At 46.2% G+C, this 18,978-nt stretch overlaps 1 protein-coding gene across 1 annotated transcript in view; it reads left to right on the forward strand.

Annotated features, from left to right (window-relative positions):
• Positions 1-18,978, forward strand: part of sgsm2 (small G protein signaling modulator 2) — a 225,202-nt gene that overhangs the window by 188,482 nt on the left and 17,742 nt on the right. Inside the window, exons 14-18 of the mRNA XM_078225915.1 lie at positions 8,456-8,609; positions 12,279-12,343; positions 13,472-13,617; positions 15,197-15,325; positions 17,601-17,783. Of these exons, the coding sequence (XP_078082041.1) occupies positions 8,456-8,609; positions 12,279-12,343; positions 13,472-13,617; positions 15,197-15,325; positions 17,601-17,783 (677 nt within the window). The remainder of the gene's footprint in view (positions 1-8,455; positions 8,610-12,278; positions 12,344-13,471; positions 13,618-15,196; positions 15,326-17,600; positions 17,784-18,978) is intronic.

Consider the following 18,978-nt stretch of genomic DNA (forward strand, 5'->3'; position numbering starts at 1 on the left):
TGCAGTTTCAAGAAGGGAGACAGTAGAATTTAATTTGCAATTCTGAGCGAGGTGACTTGTCCCGACGCAGGTCAGGAGAATCTCTACGACTTAGACATTTCCTGGTTCAATGGCCTGGTCTTCGAGGGTCAGGATTGCTGTCACCTCCTTTGGAGATTTATTTTCCTGACACACTCTTCCCCACACCCCGCACTTGCTGATTCATGTTAGCCTACAGACTAACCTATGGTACGTGTGACACCGAGGCAGTTGACAATGACAAACTGTTCAGCACTGGAGGCTCTCAGCTGGACCAGATTCTCTCAAATTGCCACCCACTCTATTCTCTGATGTGGAGATGCCGGTGTTGAAATGGAGTGGACAAGATGAGAGGACGCACGACACCAGGTTATAGTCCAACAGGTTTATTTGAAATCACAAGCTTTCGCAGCGCTGCTCCTTCGTCAGGTGAAGTCTATTTCTACCAGAGGTGACTGGACAGTAATCAGTAACTGGGTGGCATGGGGACACAGTGGTTAGCACTGCTGCCTCACAGCTCTACGGACCCGGGTTCGATTCCCAGCTTGGGTCACTGTCTGTGTGGAGTTTGCACGTTTTCCCCGTGTCTGCATGGGTTTCCTCCGGGTGCTCCGGTTTCCTCCCACAGTCCAAAAGACATGCTGGTTAGGTGCTAAATCCTCCCTCAGTGTACCCGAATAGGCGCTGGAGTGTGGCGACTAGGGGATTTTCACATTAACTTCATTGCAGTGTTAATGTAAGCCTGCTTGTGACGCTAATAAATAAACTTTAAATAAACAGAACCTGGCAAGTTTTTGATATTCCATCACACCTGGCATTGTCACTCTGAAATAAGTTGTCACCTGCAGGGTTTACATTGCAGCGGGGGCAACAGCCAATGCCTCAATGATACGGTGGAAAATGCAAAGCAATGTAGGTGCATCTGAAGAAACATTGAAAATATTCAGCAGGTCAGGCAGTGTCTGCGGAGAGAGGAAAGTGAGGGCCAACATTTCAGCTTCAAATTTAACCCTAAAACCCTCTCTCCAAAGATGCTGCCTGACCGGCTGTGGCTTTCCGGTGTTCTCCGTGTTCCCTCCTGGATGAGAGTTCGTTTAGTTCCCACCAGCATCTTGGAGCCAAACCTTCCAGATTACATTAAAAATACAACTGGGCTGCGGGGAAAAATGTGGGTGTCCAGTTCACCTTCGAGGATAAAGGGGCCAATTCAGTTGTATAGACGTGGGGAGATGGTTGACAAGATAAATCTGGACCAAATGGGCCCCGGTAGAAATGTAGAAGCGCTTTTATTTTAATTATTTAGGGGCTGGGTAAGGTGCTGTGATCAGTTCCAAACATGATGGGATGAAGACCCGTTCTTGCTTGGCCGTTACACGGAGTCCTCTGTCAAATGAGTTCTGGCAGCCAATATCCAATGGTCTGTGGAGATTGAGTTGATTTCAGCTAGGACGTCTATGGCTAAGCTACATAGGCTTTAGTCCCTGATGGATAGGTATGAGAAAAATAAGGCAGGGCTCCCACTCCTGATCGCTATAGAATGACCTGTACTGCTGAATGCATGTATATCAGACCTGCCTGTGAGTTTATTTTGCCCCAAGTGTGAATCACTTGCCAGCTTTCACTCCTTGTGCTTTGGCAATATACTATAAGGGTGTTGGCCCCCGCGCGATTGTACCCACACCCCAACAATACTGTTGGCATGAACAAAGGAGTACAACAAGGAGGGAGTATAAGCAGCACCCCCAAATTGTCCCAATGCCTTTAATATCTGGATTGGCATCAGGATCAGAAGGAGCCTCATCTTATTTGAGTGCCGCTTCCAATCCAGGTCATTGAGATCAGCTTTCTGAGTAACATTGATGCTCCGGTGAAGATCAACAAATCAGAAATTGAGCTTGGGCCCTTGCTCCTGGTGTTTGACACTCGTACGCTGCAGTTTCCTTTTGGACAACGGGACACGAGGTCCCCACTTGGAACGCCTCGGAGATTCAATTCTTGCTGAGTAGAAATCTGTCACTCATCCCTCTCTGGCACTGTATTAAGCCTACAGTTCATCATTGTGGTGATAACTGGAAAATTAGTTGGCTGAGGCATCCCCTCCTCGTCTGACATGGGACAAAAGGAATGAAGCAATCTGAGTGGTGCATGAAGGCCAAGTCGGATACAGAAAGGAAAGTTTAATTAGAGTAGCTCCTCACTGAGACATGCCTGACACATTACAGACTCCAATATAACATTCCTATTAACGTTCCTATTCCTATAGAACATTCCTAATATTCCTATTTTTAAAGGATAGGCTTGCAGACCATGAAGATGCAAACAAACAAGAGCTTTATTGGCAAGGTGTTTACGGGCTGTTGGGATAGACTGCCCATATGTCCATTCAAACGGCTGATGATGTCACCAGGATATCATGTGATCGGTCCCTTTAAAGTGATCTTGTTCCAACTGGGAACAACATGAGTCCACAACACTTCCATCCCTCTTTATATCTGAGGTTCCTGCACTGAGATACAGTCTCAAAATGAACAATTAATACGCACACAGTCAGTAGGTTAGATGTTTAAGAGGACGCCGATCTCTGGGTGATTGTCAGCAAAGCTCAGGTGCCTGCTTTTTCGTGTTGACTGCAACCGCTGGTGTTTTTGGTTTAGTTTGGATATCGGCCGTGGTTGTCTTCACCAGAGTCGACATAGTGTTCGGGGATTGACTCGGTGTTGAAGTGTCCTCAGCTGAGGTACTGTCTTCCCCACTTGTTTCAGATATTGCCAGGTTCTCAAAAATGTCCAGGTCTTCACTTGGTGCAGTTTGTTGCAGACTCTTGGTTGACTATGTCTCTGGCAATCTTATTCTTGTGCCAAAAGTTGGTCTGCATGTCTTCTCTATACTACATGGCCCCGTGTTTGAACAGTGTAGGAGACCAACTGGTGATTTGGTTCCTTGCCAGTACTTCCTGACCTTTATGAAAAACATCAGCATTTAGCCCTTTTCTCACGTTGTAGAACTTGGCCTTGCTGTTTCTCCTCGACAATGTCTCTTGTCTTGGGTGGTTTAAGCAAATGAAACGCTGTGCGTAACTGATGTTTTGTTATGGGCAACACCGGAGAACCTTGGGTCGTTGAATGTGTTGTATTCCTGTACAGTATTCATCATCACAAACTGGCTCAATCGCTCAGACACTGAATCTTGCTCTCGAGTTGCCTTCAATGAATGTTTCATCGTCAGAGCAAACCGTTCTCCCAGCCCATTTGTGTCAGGATGATAAGGAGCGGATCGGATGTGATGAATCCCGTTCTCCTTTAAATAGTTTGTTCATTCTCTGCGAAATGACTTGCAGGCCCATTGTTCAAGGTAACCAAATCTCACCCAGTCTTTCTGCATAATTAACAGCATAATCAAGGACCCCACGCACCCCGGACATTCTCTCTTCCTCCGCCTTCCGTCGGAAAAAAGATACAAAAGTCTGAGGTCATGTACCCCAACCGACTCAAGAACAGCTTCTTCCCTGCTGTTGGCAGACTTTTGAATGGATCTACCTCGCATTAAGTTGATCTTTCTCTACACCCTAGCTATGACTGTAACACTACATTCTGCACTCTCTCATTTCCTTCTCTATGAACGGTATGCTTTGTCTGTATAGCGCACAAGAAACAACACTTTTCACTGTGTGTTAATACATGTGACAATAATAAATCAAATCAAAATCAAATCTATTATTCCCTCTGAGAACAATTGTCTTCACAATGGCGACTTCAGGCCATTGAGTGTGTGTCTACCACGATGAGAAACATTCGCCCTTCGAATGGTCCAACAAAACCTATATGAACTCTTTGCCATGATTCTTCTGGACATTCCCATGGGTGTAATGAACGTTAGTGGCAACAGGTTCTACATTTTTGCACAAGATGAACACATCACCGCCTTCTCCTCGATGTTGGTATCAAACCCTGGGCACCAAAAATAGCTTCTATGCTTCCTTCATCCTTACTGTAGCAGAGTAAGCTTTGTGCAGTTGGTTTAATACGCAGTTCCTTAATAATGGTGGGATGCTGACTCTCAGTCCCCAGAGGAGACCGCCAGTACAGATAGTTTGCGTCTTCGGGTGACATATAGCTTCAATTCCGTGCTTGGTTTGCTCCCACGGTCTTGCCACAAAGTACCATGCCCGTCACATCTGCCCAGTCATGGATCATTTCTGGTGCACTTCTTGTCCTGCTATTGCGAGAGTGTTGCTCCAAGTAGAAAATGTTTCCACTCGAACCGTTTATTGACGACTCGATGGGTACCGGTAATCAGGAGAGTCCACCAGCGTTCCCATGGAGATTTCATTGAACATATTTTATCGTATGTGTGTGTGCTGACAACAGCAATATTCATCTCTGCTTGCGGCTCACCACCAGGGATGGAATCCTGGTATGAGGCCCGAATATCATTGTCCGTGGTTGATAACCCGTTACTAAAGTAAATTTTCCTTCCACTTAGATATCGGTAGAAAGGTTTGATGCTGAAAATGATTCCGAGAGCTTCTTTCTCTATCTGTGCAGAGTTCATTTCTGCTCTGTTCAAGGATCTTGACGCAAAAGCTATTGGCTTCACTTCACCATTGGGCATGATGTGAGAAACACCGCCCCCATCCTGTAAGGTGATGCATTACATGCCAGTTGCAAAGATAAATTCAAATCAAAGCATTTCAGGAAATACTGACTTTGATTATGCGTCCTTAGCTTGTACCAAGGCCTCTCACACTGATCCACCCATTTCCATTTCCTGTTTAGACACAATAAGTTGTGTAAATGCTTAAGGATAGTCGCTCGATTAGGGACAAACCTTCCATCATAGTTTAATCAGCCCAAGAAAGAACAAAATTGATTGCCGTTTTGTGGTCATGGCTTTGACTTTTAAAGGTGATTTGTGCAGTCAATTTGCATCTATGACATGACCCAGATATTCAATAGAAGACTGGAAAAATTCACATTCTGTACTCTTCACTCACAATCTTATAGTCTCTGGAGTGTGGCATTGAGGTTGTGGAGATGTTCTTCCTCACTCTTTCCAGTAACTGAAATATCATCTAAGTAGAATCATGGAATAGAATCATAGAATCCCTACAATGCAGAAGGAGGCCATTTGGCCCATCGAGTCTGCACCAACAACAATCCCAGTCTATCCCTGTAACCCCACATATTTACCCTGCTAACCCCCCCCCCCCCCCCCCCCCCCCCGAAACTAGGGTCAATTTAGTATGGCCAATCAACCTAACCTGCATATCTTTGGAGTGTGGGATGAAACCGGAGCACCCGGAGGAAACCCATGCAGACATGAGGAGAATGTGCAAGCTCCACACAGACAGTGACCCAAGGCGGGAATCGAAGATTGGAAAAATTCACATTTACCTTTCCATATTCTTAATCCACAATCTTCTAGTCTCTGGAGTGTGGCATCGAGGTTATGGAGATGTTCTTCCTTATTCTTTCCAGTAACTGAGATATCATCTGAGTAATACTGGATTCCTTCTAGATCCATGGCACATTAGAACAACATAAATGCAGACATGATGCCAAATAGAAGTCTTTTATAGCTGAATAGTCCTTTGTGTGTCATCAATATCAAATATTGTGAACCTGAGTCCATGTTCATCTGGAGATATGCTTGACTGAGGTCAGTTAGGGTTGGCCTCCAGCCAACTCAACAAATGAATCCTCAATAGGCATGATGTGGAGATGCCAGCATTGGGCTAAGGTGGGCACAGTAAGAACTCTCACAGTCCAACAGGTTTATTTGGAATCGCGAGCTTTCAGAGCGCTGCTTCTTCATCAGGTGAGGTTAGTTCACAATTGTCTTTGCCTACATATGCTGTGGTATTATCACTTAAGCCACAGGCTAACCTACCTCTAATGGTGTCATTCAAGACATTCCCGAATTCCCAGTATTCGGCTAATTTCTTTAAAGTAGCTACGAACTACGTGATTGATTCACCTTCTTGTTGGTTACGCTTATGGAACTTGAACCTCTTGGCGATGACCAAAGGTTTAGGTGAGAAGTGGCCGCACAATAGACCCACTATCTCATCATAGGTTTTTGAGCATGGCTTTTCCAGCTGTACCTACTGGTATTATCGCTAGCCTATTAATCCAGAAACACAGCTAATGTTCTGGGTTCCCAGGTTCGAATCCCATCACGGCAGATGGCAGAATGTGAATTCAATAAAAAATATCTGGAATTAAGAATCTACTGATGACCATGAAACCATTGTCGATTGCGGAAAAACCCATCTGGTTCACTAATGTCCTTGCGGGAAGGAAATCTGCCGCCTTACCTGGTCTGGCCTACATGTGCCTACAGAGCCACAGCAATGTGGTTGACTCTCAACTGCCCTCCAAGGGCAACTAGGGATGGGCAATAAATGCTGGCCAGCCAGGGATGCCCAAGTCCCACAATCATAGAATCATAGAATCCTACAGTGCAGAAGGAGGCCATTTGGCCTATCGAGTCTGCACCGACCGCAATCCCATCCAGGCCCTATCCCCGTAAACCCATGCATTTACCCTAGCTAGTCCCCCTGACACTAAGGGGCAATTTAGCATAGCCAATCCACCTAACCCGCACATTTTTGGACTTTGGACACAAGTGAATAAAAAAAATTAATAAAAAATGCCAGACTTCTCAGAAGATTGAATGTGTCCCCCCATTGTACTCAGGAAGTTTGGGACGACAATATCTGCTGCAATTTTATTCGCTGCAACAAAAGAACCAAATCTTTCAGTATGTGAGTCCATTCGGTGTTCTCCTCATACTGTCCCACGGCACCGAGCGTTGCTGCCGTTTTTACTATGCAAAGGGCTTGCATAAGCACATTGTGCCACTAAATATTTTGACACGACCACGCTTCTTTTTTCAAACAAGGTACACCTGAACTCGACCTGTTTCCTTCCAAATCTTGCACCCTTCCCCCCAGCTCTAAACATTTTGTTGCAGGGTGCTTGTTACTCACAATCCTCCCTGTACTGTTCCAGACCTTTCCGGCGAGAGCATGTGCCAAGCTTATTTTCAACATTGTTTAAATCTTGGTTTCTTTGATGGCGGCGACCGTTAGCTCAGCTGGTTAGAGCGTGGTGCCAATAACACCAATGTCATGGGTTCGAACCCCGTACTGGCTAAATACGATTGCCTATTCCTGTGCCACCCTGGCTGATGCTACTTTCAATGAAGATCCCTTTCATAAAAAGAAATGCCACCATTATTTGGCACTCCTCCCTCGCCAGCTTCGATGCAACAATGCTTTTTTTTAACTTCTTAAGTCTTCCTGGATATCTGCAGCGTGGACTGATGATCATAGAATCCCTAAAGTACAGAAGGAGGCCATTCGGCCCATCGAGGCTGTACCAACCACAATTTCACCCAGGCTCTATTCCCATAATCCACAAATTTACCCTGCCAATCCCCCTGACACTAGGGTCAATTTAGCAAGGCCAATTAACCTAACCCACACATGGGCTGTGGGAGGAAACCGGAGCACCCGGAGGAAACCCAAGCAGACACGGGGAGAATGTGCGAACTCCACACAGAGAGTGACCCAAGCCAGGAATTGAACCTGGGTTCCTGGCGCTGTGAGGCAGCAGTGCTAACCACTGTGCCACCATGCCACACTCTTGTTCCACCTGATTTCTGAAATTCGCTTTGGGGTGGTTGCTGTGTGGATCAACCACCTCGTCGCCAGTTTTCTTTGTTGTGTTTTTAAAGGATAGGCTTGCAGATCGCAAAGGTACAAACAGACAAGGGCTTTATTGCAAAGATGTTTGCTGTACAGGCTGTTAGGATAGACTGCCAGTCTGCCTACGCAAATGGCCGATGATGTCTTCAGGACGTCACATGATCGGTCCCTTAAAGTGCCCTTGTTCCAACCAGTAAAAACATGAATAGACAACATCAACTGCATAAGTACCCTGTCTAACGCACCCTACGTAAATTGACTCCTGCCTTATTCTCAAAGATAACATTTTAGAAGGAAACATGAAATTGTTAGAAATCCTTTTTTAAGTGAAAGTTTCAGAGAGTCATCAAAGAGGACATAGAATAAGACAGCCAAACACTAGAATTACTTGGTTAAATTTCAAATGTTGTCCCTCGTTAGTTATATTTTTTAAGTAAAGTACAACTTGAAAATATTTTTTTTTTTGTAACTCTTAGGGCGACATTTTATGGCCTCGCTCATCCTGTAACCGTAAAACCCCGCCCGAGGTCACCGGACATTTCCGTTATCCGCCACTCGCCCGCTCCGATTCTGTGGCGGGCGGGACGGTAAAATTCCAGCCTTATAACCTTTCATTCAACATTGCACAGAAATATCTAATCCAAAACAGCCAGTAATATGTTGCAATATGTTCGGGGGGGCAAAGTGCACCTAAAATGCAGGCCCAATTTCGCTTTTTTTTTCCAGATCCCAGTGAACTGTTGGAAATGCACGGATACAGTGTGACGCAGTTCCCTTGGCAACTGGGAGATCTGTGCAGTCAAGGCTCCTCTTGTTTATCCTGCTCCACCAGTGGATCTCCCTATGACATGCCCAACTGCTGCAGCTGTGGAAATGACAGGTAAACAGAAGTGTATGACAATAGAGCGTACCTGAGTGGAATAAGGATGCGTTACATGTGCCGGCTTCACAAAAATAAGATAGCATTTGCTTTTAATTACAATAGTGACTGACTGGTTAACATGATACCAATAGTCATAGAATCTTACAGTGCAGAAAGAGGCCATTCGGCCCATCGAGTCTGCACTAACCACAATCCCACCCAGGCCCCATCCCCTATTCCTTACATATATTTACCCACTGATCCCTCTAACCTATGCATCCTGGGACACTAAGGGGCAATTTAGCATGGCCAATCAACCTAGCCTGCACATCTTTGGACTGTGGGAGGAAACCGGAGCACCCGGAGGAAACCCACGCAGACACGGGGAGAATGTGCAAACTCCACATAGACAGTGACCCAAGCCGGGATTCGAACCCAGGTCCCTGGCACTGTGAGGCAGCAGTGCTAACCACTGTGCTACCGTGCCACCCTTAAAGATGAAGAGAGAAAAAAGGGAGAATAAAGAAAGGAAGAACTTGTACTGACAAGCAAGTATATTAGTCATCAGCATATAAGGATGTATAACCAATTCATTACTTCCTGGGTAATAATGATTTATCGTTTTGTTGGTAAACACATCCATTAAGGGGAGGCAGTGACGTAGTGGTATTATCACTGGATGAGTAATAGAGAGCCCCAGGGGACTGCTCTAGGGACCTGGGTTCAAATCCCACCATGGCAGATGTTGAAATTTGAATTCAATAAAAATCTGGAATTTTTTTTGTTATTCATTCGTGGGACTTGAGCATCGCTGGTTGGCCAACATTTATTGCCCATCCCTAGTTGGGAGTCAGCCACATTGCTGTGGCTCTCGAACCACATGTAGGCCAGACCAGGTAAGGATGGCAGATTTCCTTCCCTAAAGGACATTAGGGTGAACCAGATGGGTTTTTCCGACAATCGACAATGGTTTCGTGGTCATCAGTAGATTCTTAATTGCAGATTGTTTTTATTGAATTCAAATTCCATCATTTGCCGTGGCAGGGTTCAAACCCAGGAACTGTTAAAATCCCCCAGTCGCCCCACACTCCGGCACCTGTTCGGGTACACTGAGGGAGAATTTAGCATGGCCAATGCACCTAACCAGCACGTCCTTCGGACTGTGAGAGGAAACCATAGCTCCCAAAGGAAACCCGCGCAGACAAGGGGGGAACAAAGAACAAAGAACAGTACGGCACAGGAACAGGCCCTTTGGCCCATCCAAGTCTGCGCCCATCACGTTGTCCTATCTAGCCCAACTGCCTGGTCTATTCCCCAGCTGTTCTGCCTCAACATATCTGCCTCAACCACCTCACTTGGCAGTGCATTCCAGGCCCCCACCACCCTCTGTGTAAACCACCCCCCCCCCCAACCGCCGCACATCTCCACTGAATCTTTCCCCCTTATCTTGAACTTGTGCCCCCTTTGTAATGATCATTTCTGCCCTGGGAAAAAACTTCCAACTGTTCACGATCACTATGCCCCCCATAATTTTATAAACTTCTATCAGGTCGCCCCTCAGCCTGCGTCTTTCCAGGGAGAACAATCCCAGTTTATTCAATCTCTCCTCATAACTAATACCCTCCATACCAGGCAACATCCCGGTAAACCTTTTCTGTACTCCCTCCAAAGCCTCCACTTCTGGTCGTGTGACGACCAGAATTAGTCTTCCAAATGTGGCCTAACCAACGTATTATACAACTGTAACATAATTTGCCAACTTTTATACTTAATGCCCCGGCCAATGAAAGCAAGCATGCCACATGCTTTTTTTTCACCCTTTTTTCTACCCGTGCTGCCATGTTTAATGATCTGTGGACCTGTACTCCCAGATCTCTGTGTATCTATGCTCCTGATGGTTCTACCAAACATGCAAACTCCACACAGACAGTGACCCAAGACAGGAATCGAACCCAGGTCCCTGGCGCTGTGAGGCAGCAGTGCTAACCACTGCGCCCGTGCTGCCCATGCCCCCATTGACTCGAGGATAGGGGGAATAGTCAGTATTAAACCGGTATGCAGAAACATGCTGATTGGTGATATTGGGGGAAACTAGGTGGGAAAAACTAAATATCACATGAATGTAGAGGAAGTGAATTAAGATCAGTTATTGACTATGAGGTATTTTTGGTGTTTTCTCCTCTTCTGTTGTGTCCAGGGTTTTATTTTATTCACTCACAAGATGCAGGCATCACTGGCAAGGCTGGAATTTGTTGCTCATCCCTAATTCTCCTTTAGAAATTGATGGTTAGATTCACCATTCTCATTCTTGGCATTGAATCTCCCCATGTGGTAAAGTGAGATTGTGTTAACTTCGCTTTAGAATTTCACCAAGAATTCCATTTGATTGACTGCTTTATTTGAAGGAATGACAAACTGATGTGATTTTAATCTCATTTATGTTCAATGGGGAGTCAATGGCTGAGTGGTATTATCGCTAGACTATTAATGAACTAATGTTCTGGGGACCCGGGTTCGAATCCCGCCACGGCCGATGGTGGAATTTAAATTCAATAAAGAAATATCTGGAATTAAGAATCGACTGATGACCATGAAATCATTGTCGATTGTCGGAAAAAACCCATCTGGTTCACTAATGTCCTTTAGGGAAGGAAATCTGCCACCCTTACCTGGCCTGACCTACATGTGACTCCAGAGCCACAGCAATGTTGTTGACTCTCAACTGCCCTCCAAATGCAACTAGGGATGGGCAATAAATGCTGGCCAGCCAGTGATGCCCATGTTCCACGAATGAATAAAAAAACGTCTGACCATCAGGGGGTCTTTTGTCAATGTACTCAAGTATTGACAAGATGCGCACCCTACTGGTTAACAGTGCACTGTATTTTCTGAGTGCTTCTCACTCCTCTTCTGAGTCAATAAAAAATCAGCCTCAGTGTGAACAGTATGTTCATTGTATTATTAACGTTAAGGATATATACAGGTGAAGTGCATTGACTGATAAGTATCTCAAACATATATAAAGAGAGATTGCCGTTTAGTTAATCTTGTTCATTGATACTCAAAAGAGTATAAAAGAGATTTTTTTTGTGGCCCAGTTGGTAACGGTCTTGCCTCGGAGTTCGAGAGCGGGATTTACCTCCCAACCCATCGTGTCTTTCGCTGCAGCAGGAGCGGCCTGTCATTGGTCAGCGATGGTATCTTCTGGTCCCACCGTTGTCAATGGGGTTTCACATTGAATGCACCCCTCGTCGCTGCGAAACCAGTGGCGGGGGGGGTAGGTTGTCGGCAGGACTGGAAAATCCCGTCGCCATGAACGGCCGGAAAGTTCCAGCCCAAACGTTGTGGGTTCAGGTCTCACTCAAGGATCTGAGCACATAAATTGGGGCTGATACTCCAACACGGTATCGAGGGTGTGCTGCAGTGTTGGGGGTTCTATCTTTCAGAGAGGTCCTGTGGGGCAGAGGGTAGCATCCCTGCCACTGAGCCCGTGGCTTCAGGTTCAAATCCCACTCGTGGCTTCCCGAACAACAATTTACATGGCGTATTGTGAAAAATTATTCTATAGGAAGAGATATCCCTCATAATTCGTGCCTAGAATATGGAGAATAAACATGAACAAATAGAGAGGGAAATTGGTGCACAATTATAGACCTTCCTGCAAATCTTTTGTTTCTTCTTTTCTAGGACTCCGTTAAAGATGCTTTGTGAGAATATGAAGAGGCAAATTGTTTCGAGAGCATTTTATGGATGTAAGTACGCTAGAGCGATCGGAGTGAGTGATGGATGCTGTGGGAGGCAGTGAAAGATATTTCAAAATTATTTTTAATCCTTTCTTTTATGATGAATTGGCTAAATGTAGATGATTCTGCGGCATCTACTAATGTCATGATAAATTTGTTAATTGATATCACTGTTAATAACATTAACCAAATTGTACATCTAGATCATACATGGCTAGAAGGGGAGGCAATGGCCTAGTGGTATTATTGCTAGACTATTAATCCAGAAACTCAGCTAATGTTCTGAGGACCCAGGTTTGAATCCTGCCACGGCAGATGGTGGAATTTGAATTCAATTAAAAAAAATCTGGAATCTACTGATGACCATGAAACCATTGTCGATTGTTGGAAAACCCCATCTGGTTCACTAACGTCCTACAGGGAAGGAAATCTGCTGTCCTTACTCAGTCTGGCCTACATGTGATTCCAGAGCCACAGCAATGTGGTTGACTCTCAACTACTGCCCTCGGGCAACTAGGGATGGGCAATAAATGCTGGCCAGCCAGCGACGCCCATGTCCCACAAATGTATAAAAATAATGTGAGTACTAATCTGTAAATTTAACACTATTAATCTGGGATTTAATTGAAAATCTCACAAGTTCTGATATGAAGCCGGAGAGGTTTATGAATCTATCCCTTATTGCTTCTGGCCACTTGCTTCATAGAATCCCTACAGTGGAACAGGAGGCCATTCGGCCCATCGAGCCTGCACCGACAACAATTTCACCCAGGCCCAATCCCCATAACCTCTCGTATTTACCCTGCTAATCCCCCAGACACAATGGGGCAATTGAGCATGGCCAATCGACCAAACCCGCACATCTTTGGAGAGTGGGAGGAAACCGAAGGAAACGCACGCAGACACGGGGAGAACGTGCAAACTCCACACAGACAGTGACCCGAGGCTGGAATCGAACCCAGGTCCCTGGCGCTGTGAGGCAGCAGTGCTAACCACTGTGCCACCTGTTGAAGCAGTTTGCCAGTCCAGTTGACGTCTTTGTGTGCATGTGGTAGTTTATCGCTATTAGTGGAGAGCATCTGTATTTGTTCAAAATAATTGTAAAGTTGTCCTGAAAGACTGCCTTTCTACACACAGGGCTAGCGTACTGCCGTCACCTCTCTACTGTCCGCACACATCTATCAGCTCTGGTGAATCACACCATCGTCCCACCGGACAAGCCGTGTGAAGCCTCCGGTGGACTGACCGGAGAGGTCTGGAACAAATATGAGAAAGATAGAAAGGTAGGGCCTCATTCTGGGCTGCCTGTTGTTGATGCTGAGTGTGTCCAACCCTTCTGCCGACTGAAGAACTCAGTCAGAAACAATGAAATCGCGGCAGATAGCTCAGAAAGCAAAGGAACAACTAGGATTCCTGCTTCTGATCTGAAATCAACAATCTCTCCTGAAACATCTGCACGGCAGGATGGAACGGGGTTGATTGAAGTTTATTAAGTTTATTTATTAGTCACAAGTAGGCTTACATTAACACTGCAATGAAGTTTTACCGTGAAAATCCCCTAGTCGCCACACTCCAGTGCCTATTTGGGTCAATGCACCTAACCAGCACCTCTTTCAGACTGTGGGAGGAAACCAGAGCACCCGGAGGAAACCCATGCAGACACGGGGAGAACGTGCAGACTCCGCAGACAGTGACCCAAGGCCAGGAATCGAACTCTGGTCCCTGGTGCAGTGAGGCAGCAGTGCTAACCGCTGTGCCACTCAGATTAAATAATGTACTGGCACTCACTGCATGTTTATCCCCTAAGTTTATTTAGGGTGTTAATAGCTAGGATCAAAGAATCTCTACAGTGCAGAAGGAGGCCATTCAGCCCATCGAGCCTGCACCAACAACAATCCCACCCAGCCCCTACCCCTATAACCCCATGTATTTACCCTGTCAATCCCACTGACACTAAGGGGCAATTTATCATGGCCAATCCACCTAATCCACACATCTTTGGACTGTGGGAGGAAACTGGAGCACTCAGAGGAAACCCACGCAGACATGGGGAGCATGTGCAAACCACACATACAGTGACCCGAGGTCGAAATTGAACCCGGGTCCCTGGCGCTGTGAGGCAGCAGTGCTAACCACTGTGCCACCGTGCCGCCCATGTGGGGGAAGAAGTGGATATAGCATCAGAGTGGCAGTAAAAGCAGTCGCTGGAGGGTGTGAGATAAGTGTGGGGTTCCAGCATCACCACTTCCACATAAAATCAGAGCGTTTGCCTGAACGAGCAGCAGAATCTTTCTTCTTTCTCCTTCTGAAGACACTGATTCATGGATTAGCATTGTTTTTTATGGGATGTGGGCTAGGCCAGCATTTATTGCCCATCCCTAATCGCCCTGGAGAAAGTGGTGGTGAGCTGCCTTCTTGAACCGCTGCAGTCCCTGAGGTGTAGGTACACCCACAGTGCTGTTAGGGAGGAGTTCCAGGATTCTGACCTAGCAGCAGTGAAGGTGTTATATTTCCAAGTCAGGAAGATGAGTGACTTGGAGGGGAACCTCCAGGTGGTGAAGTTCCCAGGTATCTGCTACTCTCGTCCTTCTAGATGATAGTGGTCGTTGATTTGGAAGGTGGTGCCTAAGGAACCTTGCTGAGTTGCTGCAGAGCATCTTGTAGATGGTACACACGGCTGCATCGGTGGTGGAGGGAGTGGGTGTTTATGGAAGGGATGCCAATGAAATGGGCTGCTTTGTAAGTGGAGAGTATTCCATCACACTCCTGACTTGTGCCCTGCTGATGGTGGACAGGATTACAATAACATAAATGGAATCATAACATGACAGAATCATCATCGTTTGGTACTTTTATTTCTAGAATTACAAGAAGTTAGAGTTGCTCAGGCTGGTTTACTACGGAGGAGTCCAGCACGAGATAAGGAAAGATGTCTGGCCCTTCCTCCTAGGACACTACAAGTTTGGCATGAGCAAACAGGACATGGACCAGGTATGTGGTGAACATCTTTATCGGATCCCTTTTCTCTGCTGTGTGCCAACCAGCCTTGAAGGAGTTGAAAGATGGCAGATGAGAGAATTTGCAATCTCACACCTCTGAGGGGTGTTCTTCTCATTGTTGGGAATTCGGACGGGAGACTAAGGAAAAGTAACATTGCATTGTACCTAACCTGTGATGTACCTGACATAGTAATCTTCAGTGGCAATGCGCAGCTAAAATGGGCAGGAGCTCCATGTCCAACAACGGAATTCCTCCTATGATGAGTAGGACAAGTGATTTCCTGCTTTGCGAGTCTTTACAGGTAACCAAGTCTTTACAGGTACAGACAGTGCGAGTGGAGACAGAGATAATCGCAGGCGCTCACACTGTCTGTACCTGTAAAGACTTGGTTACCTGTAAAGACTCACATTCCAACCATTCTTCACATTCCAAGCTGTAATTATCTTGCGATTGTGTCTTTGCCTATACATGCCGTGTTTGTGAACCCACCTCTCCACTCACCTGATGAAGGAGCAATGCTCCGAAAGCTCGTGATTCCAAATAAACCTGTTGGACTTTAACCTGGTGTTGTGAGACTTCTTACTGTGCCCAGCCCAGTCCAATGCCGGCATCTCCATCCACATCATAGTTGTACAGGACATTGGTGAGACCACATCTAGATTATTGTGTACAGTTTTGGTCACCTTGTATAAGAAAGGACATCACTGCGTGGAAAACAATTCACAGAAAGTCCACGCACTGATTCCTGGGATTAAAGGGTTATCTTAGGAGGAAAGGCTTGACAGGTTGGGCCTATATCCATTGGAGTTTAGAAACATGAGAGGTGATCTTCTTGAAACATCTACGATCCTGAGGGGTCTTGATAGGTTGAATGCTGAAAAGGCTAGAACTAGGGGACAAAGTTTAAAAATGAGTGGTCTCCCATTTAAGACGAGGATTCTTTTTTCTCTTGAGGACGTGAGCCTGTGGAATTCTCTATCCCAGGGAGCAGTGGAGGCTGGATCATTGAATATCTTCAAGGCAAAGTTAGTTAGATTCTTGACTGATGAGGGAATCAAAAGGTACAGGGGTTAGGGAGGAACCTGGGGTTCAGGCCACAATCAGATCAGCGTGAGTTTAACAACTGAAAGGGTTAATAATCACACAAGTTTAAAAATCACATAAGCTGCAGGCTGTATCTCAGTCACACAGGGAAAGCCATGTGAAAACCACAGGTCTTAATTAAAGCAAACCCAGATAAGAGTCAAGGACCATTTAATTGAATTGTGTGCAACCGCAGCTCATGTTTGCCCATTAGAACAAGGACAAAGGAAAGGGAGGTTGACATACCATTGGTCAGAGATATAGGGCCCGATTCTCCCATCGCAACGCGTCAATTATTTGGCGCATCAGGTTGGGAGATGCGCGTGTCAGCCATTTTGCAGGATTCGCACATGCACTCCTGGTTAAGGCTGTCCCCATGCGTTCTCCAAGGCGGCCTTCAAGACACACGGCAACACAGAATTGCTAAGCAGGAACTGGTAGCCAAGTTCCGCATGCGTGAGGACGGCCTCAACCGGGATCTTGGGGACATGTCACACTACTTGTAACCCCCACCATACTGCCTGGGTTTGCAAAATCCGACTAATTGTCCTGGCCTAAGACAATTCACACCTCTCTAACCTGTGATTATCCCTCTCTCCACGACACTGTTCATACCTGTAGAGACTTGATTACCTGTAAAGACTCTCATTTCCATCCACTCTTCACATTCTAATCTGTGGGAAGTCTCACAACACCAGGTTAAAGTCCAACAGGTTTATTTGGTAGCACGAGCTTTTGAAACGCCGCTCCTTCATCAGGTGAGTCCCTCCACTCACCTGATGAAGGAGCAGCGCTCCGAAAGCTCGTGATTCCAAATAAACCTGTTGGACTTTAACCTGGTGTTGTGAGACTTCTTACTGTGCCCACCCCAGTCCAACGCCGGCATCTCCACATCAAGAAAAACATTGTACTAGCCCCATAACAACAACTGGAACAGGCTTAAGGGGTCAAATGGCCTGTTCTGCTCCTAACTTTGTACATCTGTAATAGAAAAGCAAGTTTAAGATGGACATTTCCATATTCGCGGCACTTGCGCATCATGCTGCGCGGTCCTTACCGTTAATGGTGACAGCACTCCACCATTCGGTAGTTACAAGGACAATCACACCAGAATGTGGGCTGAAGGAAGTAAGTGACTTGGCCTGGAGGTCCGCTGCATTGATCCCTCCGGTTGCCCTTGCAGGTGGATGAAAGCATCGCTGCCAAGTACAGAGGTGTGATGGCGGAATGGAAAGCCTGCGAGCTGGTCGTCAAGCAGCGAGACAGGGAAACGCACTCGGCCATCCTGGCCAAATTTTCATCGGGTAGCAGCATTGACAGCCACGTGCAACGCCTGATTCACCAAGATTCCAGCATCAGCAACGACGTAACGTATCCCTCGCTGTTCACGTTTCTCGATTGCGCCGTTGATTAGCACCAGTTGAGTTCTTGAGACCTCAGACATTTTGGCTTCGCCCCTGGTGGGGGTGGGCAACACTGGAAAAGCCGCACATACTCTCCGCCCATGGTTGCCCTGGGCATGCGGCAGTCGCCCTCCCCTGTAGCGACTGTTTTGGTAACTGAGTAGTTTCAGGGGGAAGTAAGAATCAGTCGGGTAGTGCGGGACTGGAGTTACATGCGGGTAGACAGGGCAAGGTTGGCAGGCTCCCCTATCAGATGGCATTGGGAAGCCAGTTGGGTTTTTAGACAATCTGCCAACTCTAAGTTATCTATTATTATGTGCCCACGAATGGATTAGACAGGGTAGATTCAGAAAGAATGTTCCCGATGGTGGGGGAGTCCAGACCGAGGAGTCATATCTTGAGGATAAGGAGTAATTTTTTTTTTATTCATTCAAGGGACATGGGCGTCGCTGGCAGCCAGCATTTATTACCTATCCCTAGTTGCCCGAGGGCAGTTGGGAGTCAACCACATTGCTGTGGCTCTGGAGCCACATGTAGGCCAGACTGGGCAAGGACGGCAGATTTCCTTCTCTGAAGGACATTAGTGAACTAGATGGGTTTTTCTGACAATCGACAATGGCTTCATGGTCATCAGTAGATTCTTAATTCCAGATTATTTTGTTTAATTCAAATTTCACCGTCTGCCTTGGTGGGATTTGCCACCTATCAGCTTGACTGTTGTCCAGGTCTTGTTGCATATGGGCATGAACTGTTTCAGAGTCTGAGTTGTGAACGGTGTCGAACATTGTGCGAACATTCCCACTTCTGACCTTTATGATGGAAGGAAGGTCACTGGTGAAGCACCCTGAAGGTGCTGAGGCCAACTGGTGAATACACTAGTTTGTAAATTCTTCCCAGCAGCCAACTAGGGAAAGGCCGATCAGCAACACTTTAAACAAATTCCTGATCAAAACTCAAGTGACTGCAGTGATGGGAAATATGGCTGGAGACTTTAGCATCCAATACGACATAGGAAAAGAAAGAATTGTATTAACGGAGCATCCTTCACAACCTCAGGGAATCCCAATGAAGTTTTTCTTTTAAGTGTTCTGACTCTTGAGCCGTGCAATGTGCAAACGTTACTTTGTTAAGAAAAGGGGTTATTATTAAATCCGATGC

The sequence above is a fragment of the Mustelus asterias genome, chromosome 12, assembly GCF_964213995.1.
Source record: "Mustelus asterias chromosome 12, sMusAst1.hap1.1, whole genome shotgun sequence".
Lineage (NCBI taxonomy): Eukaryota > Metazoa > Chordata > Chondrichthyes > Carcharhiniformes > Triakidae > Mustelus > Mustelus asterias.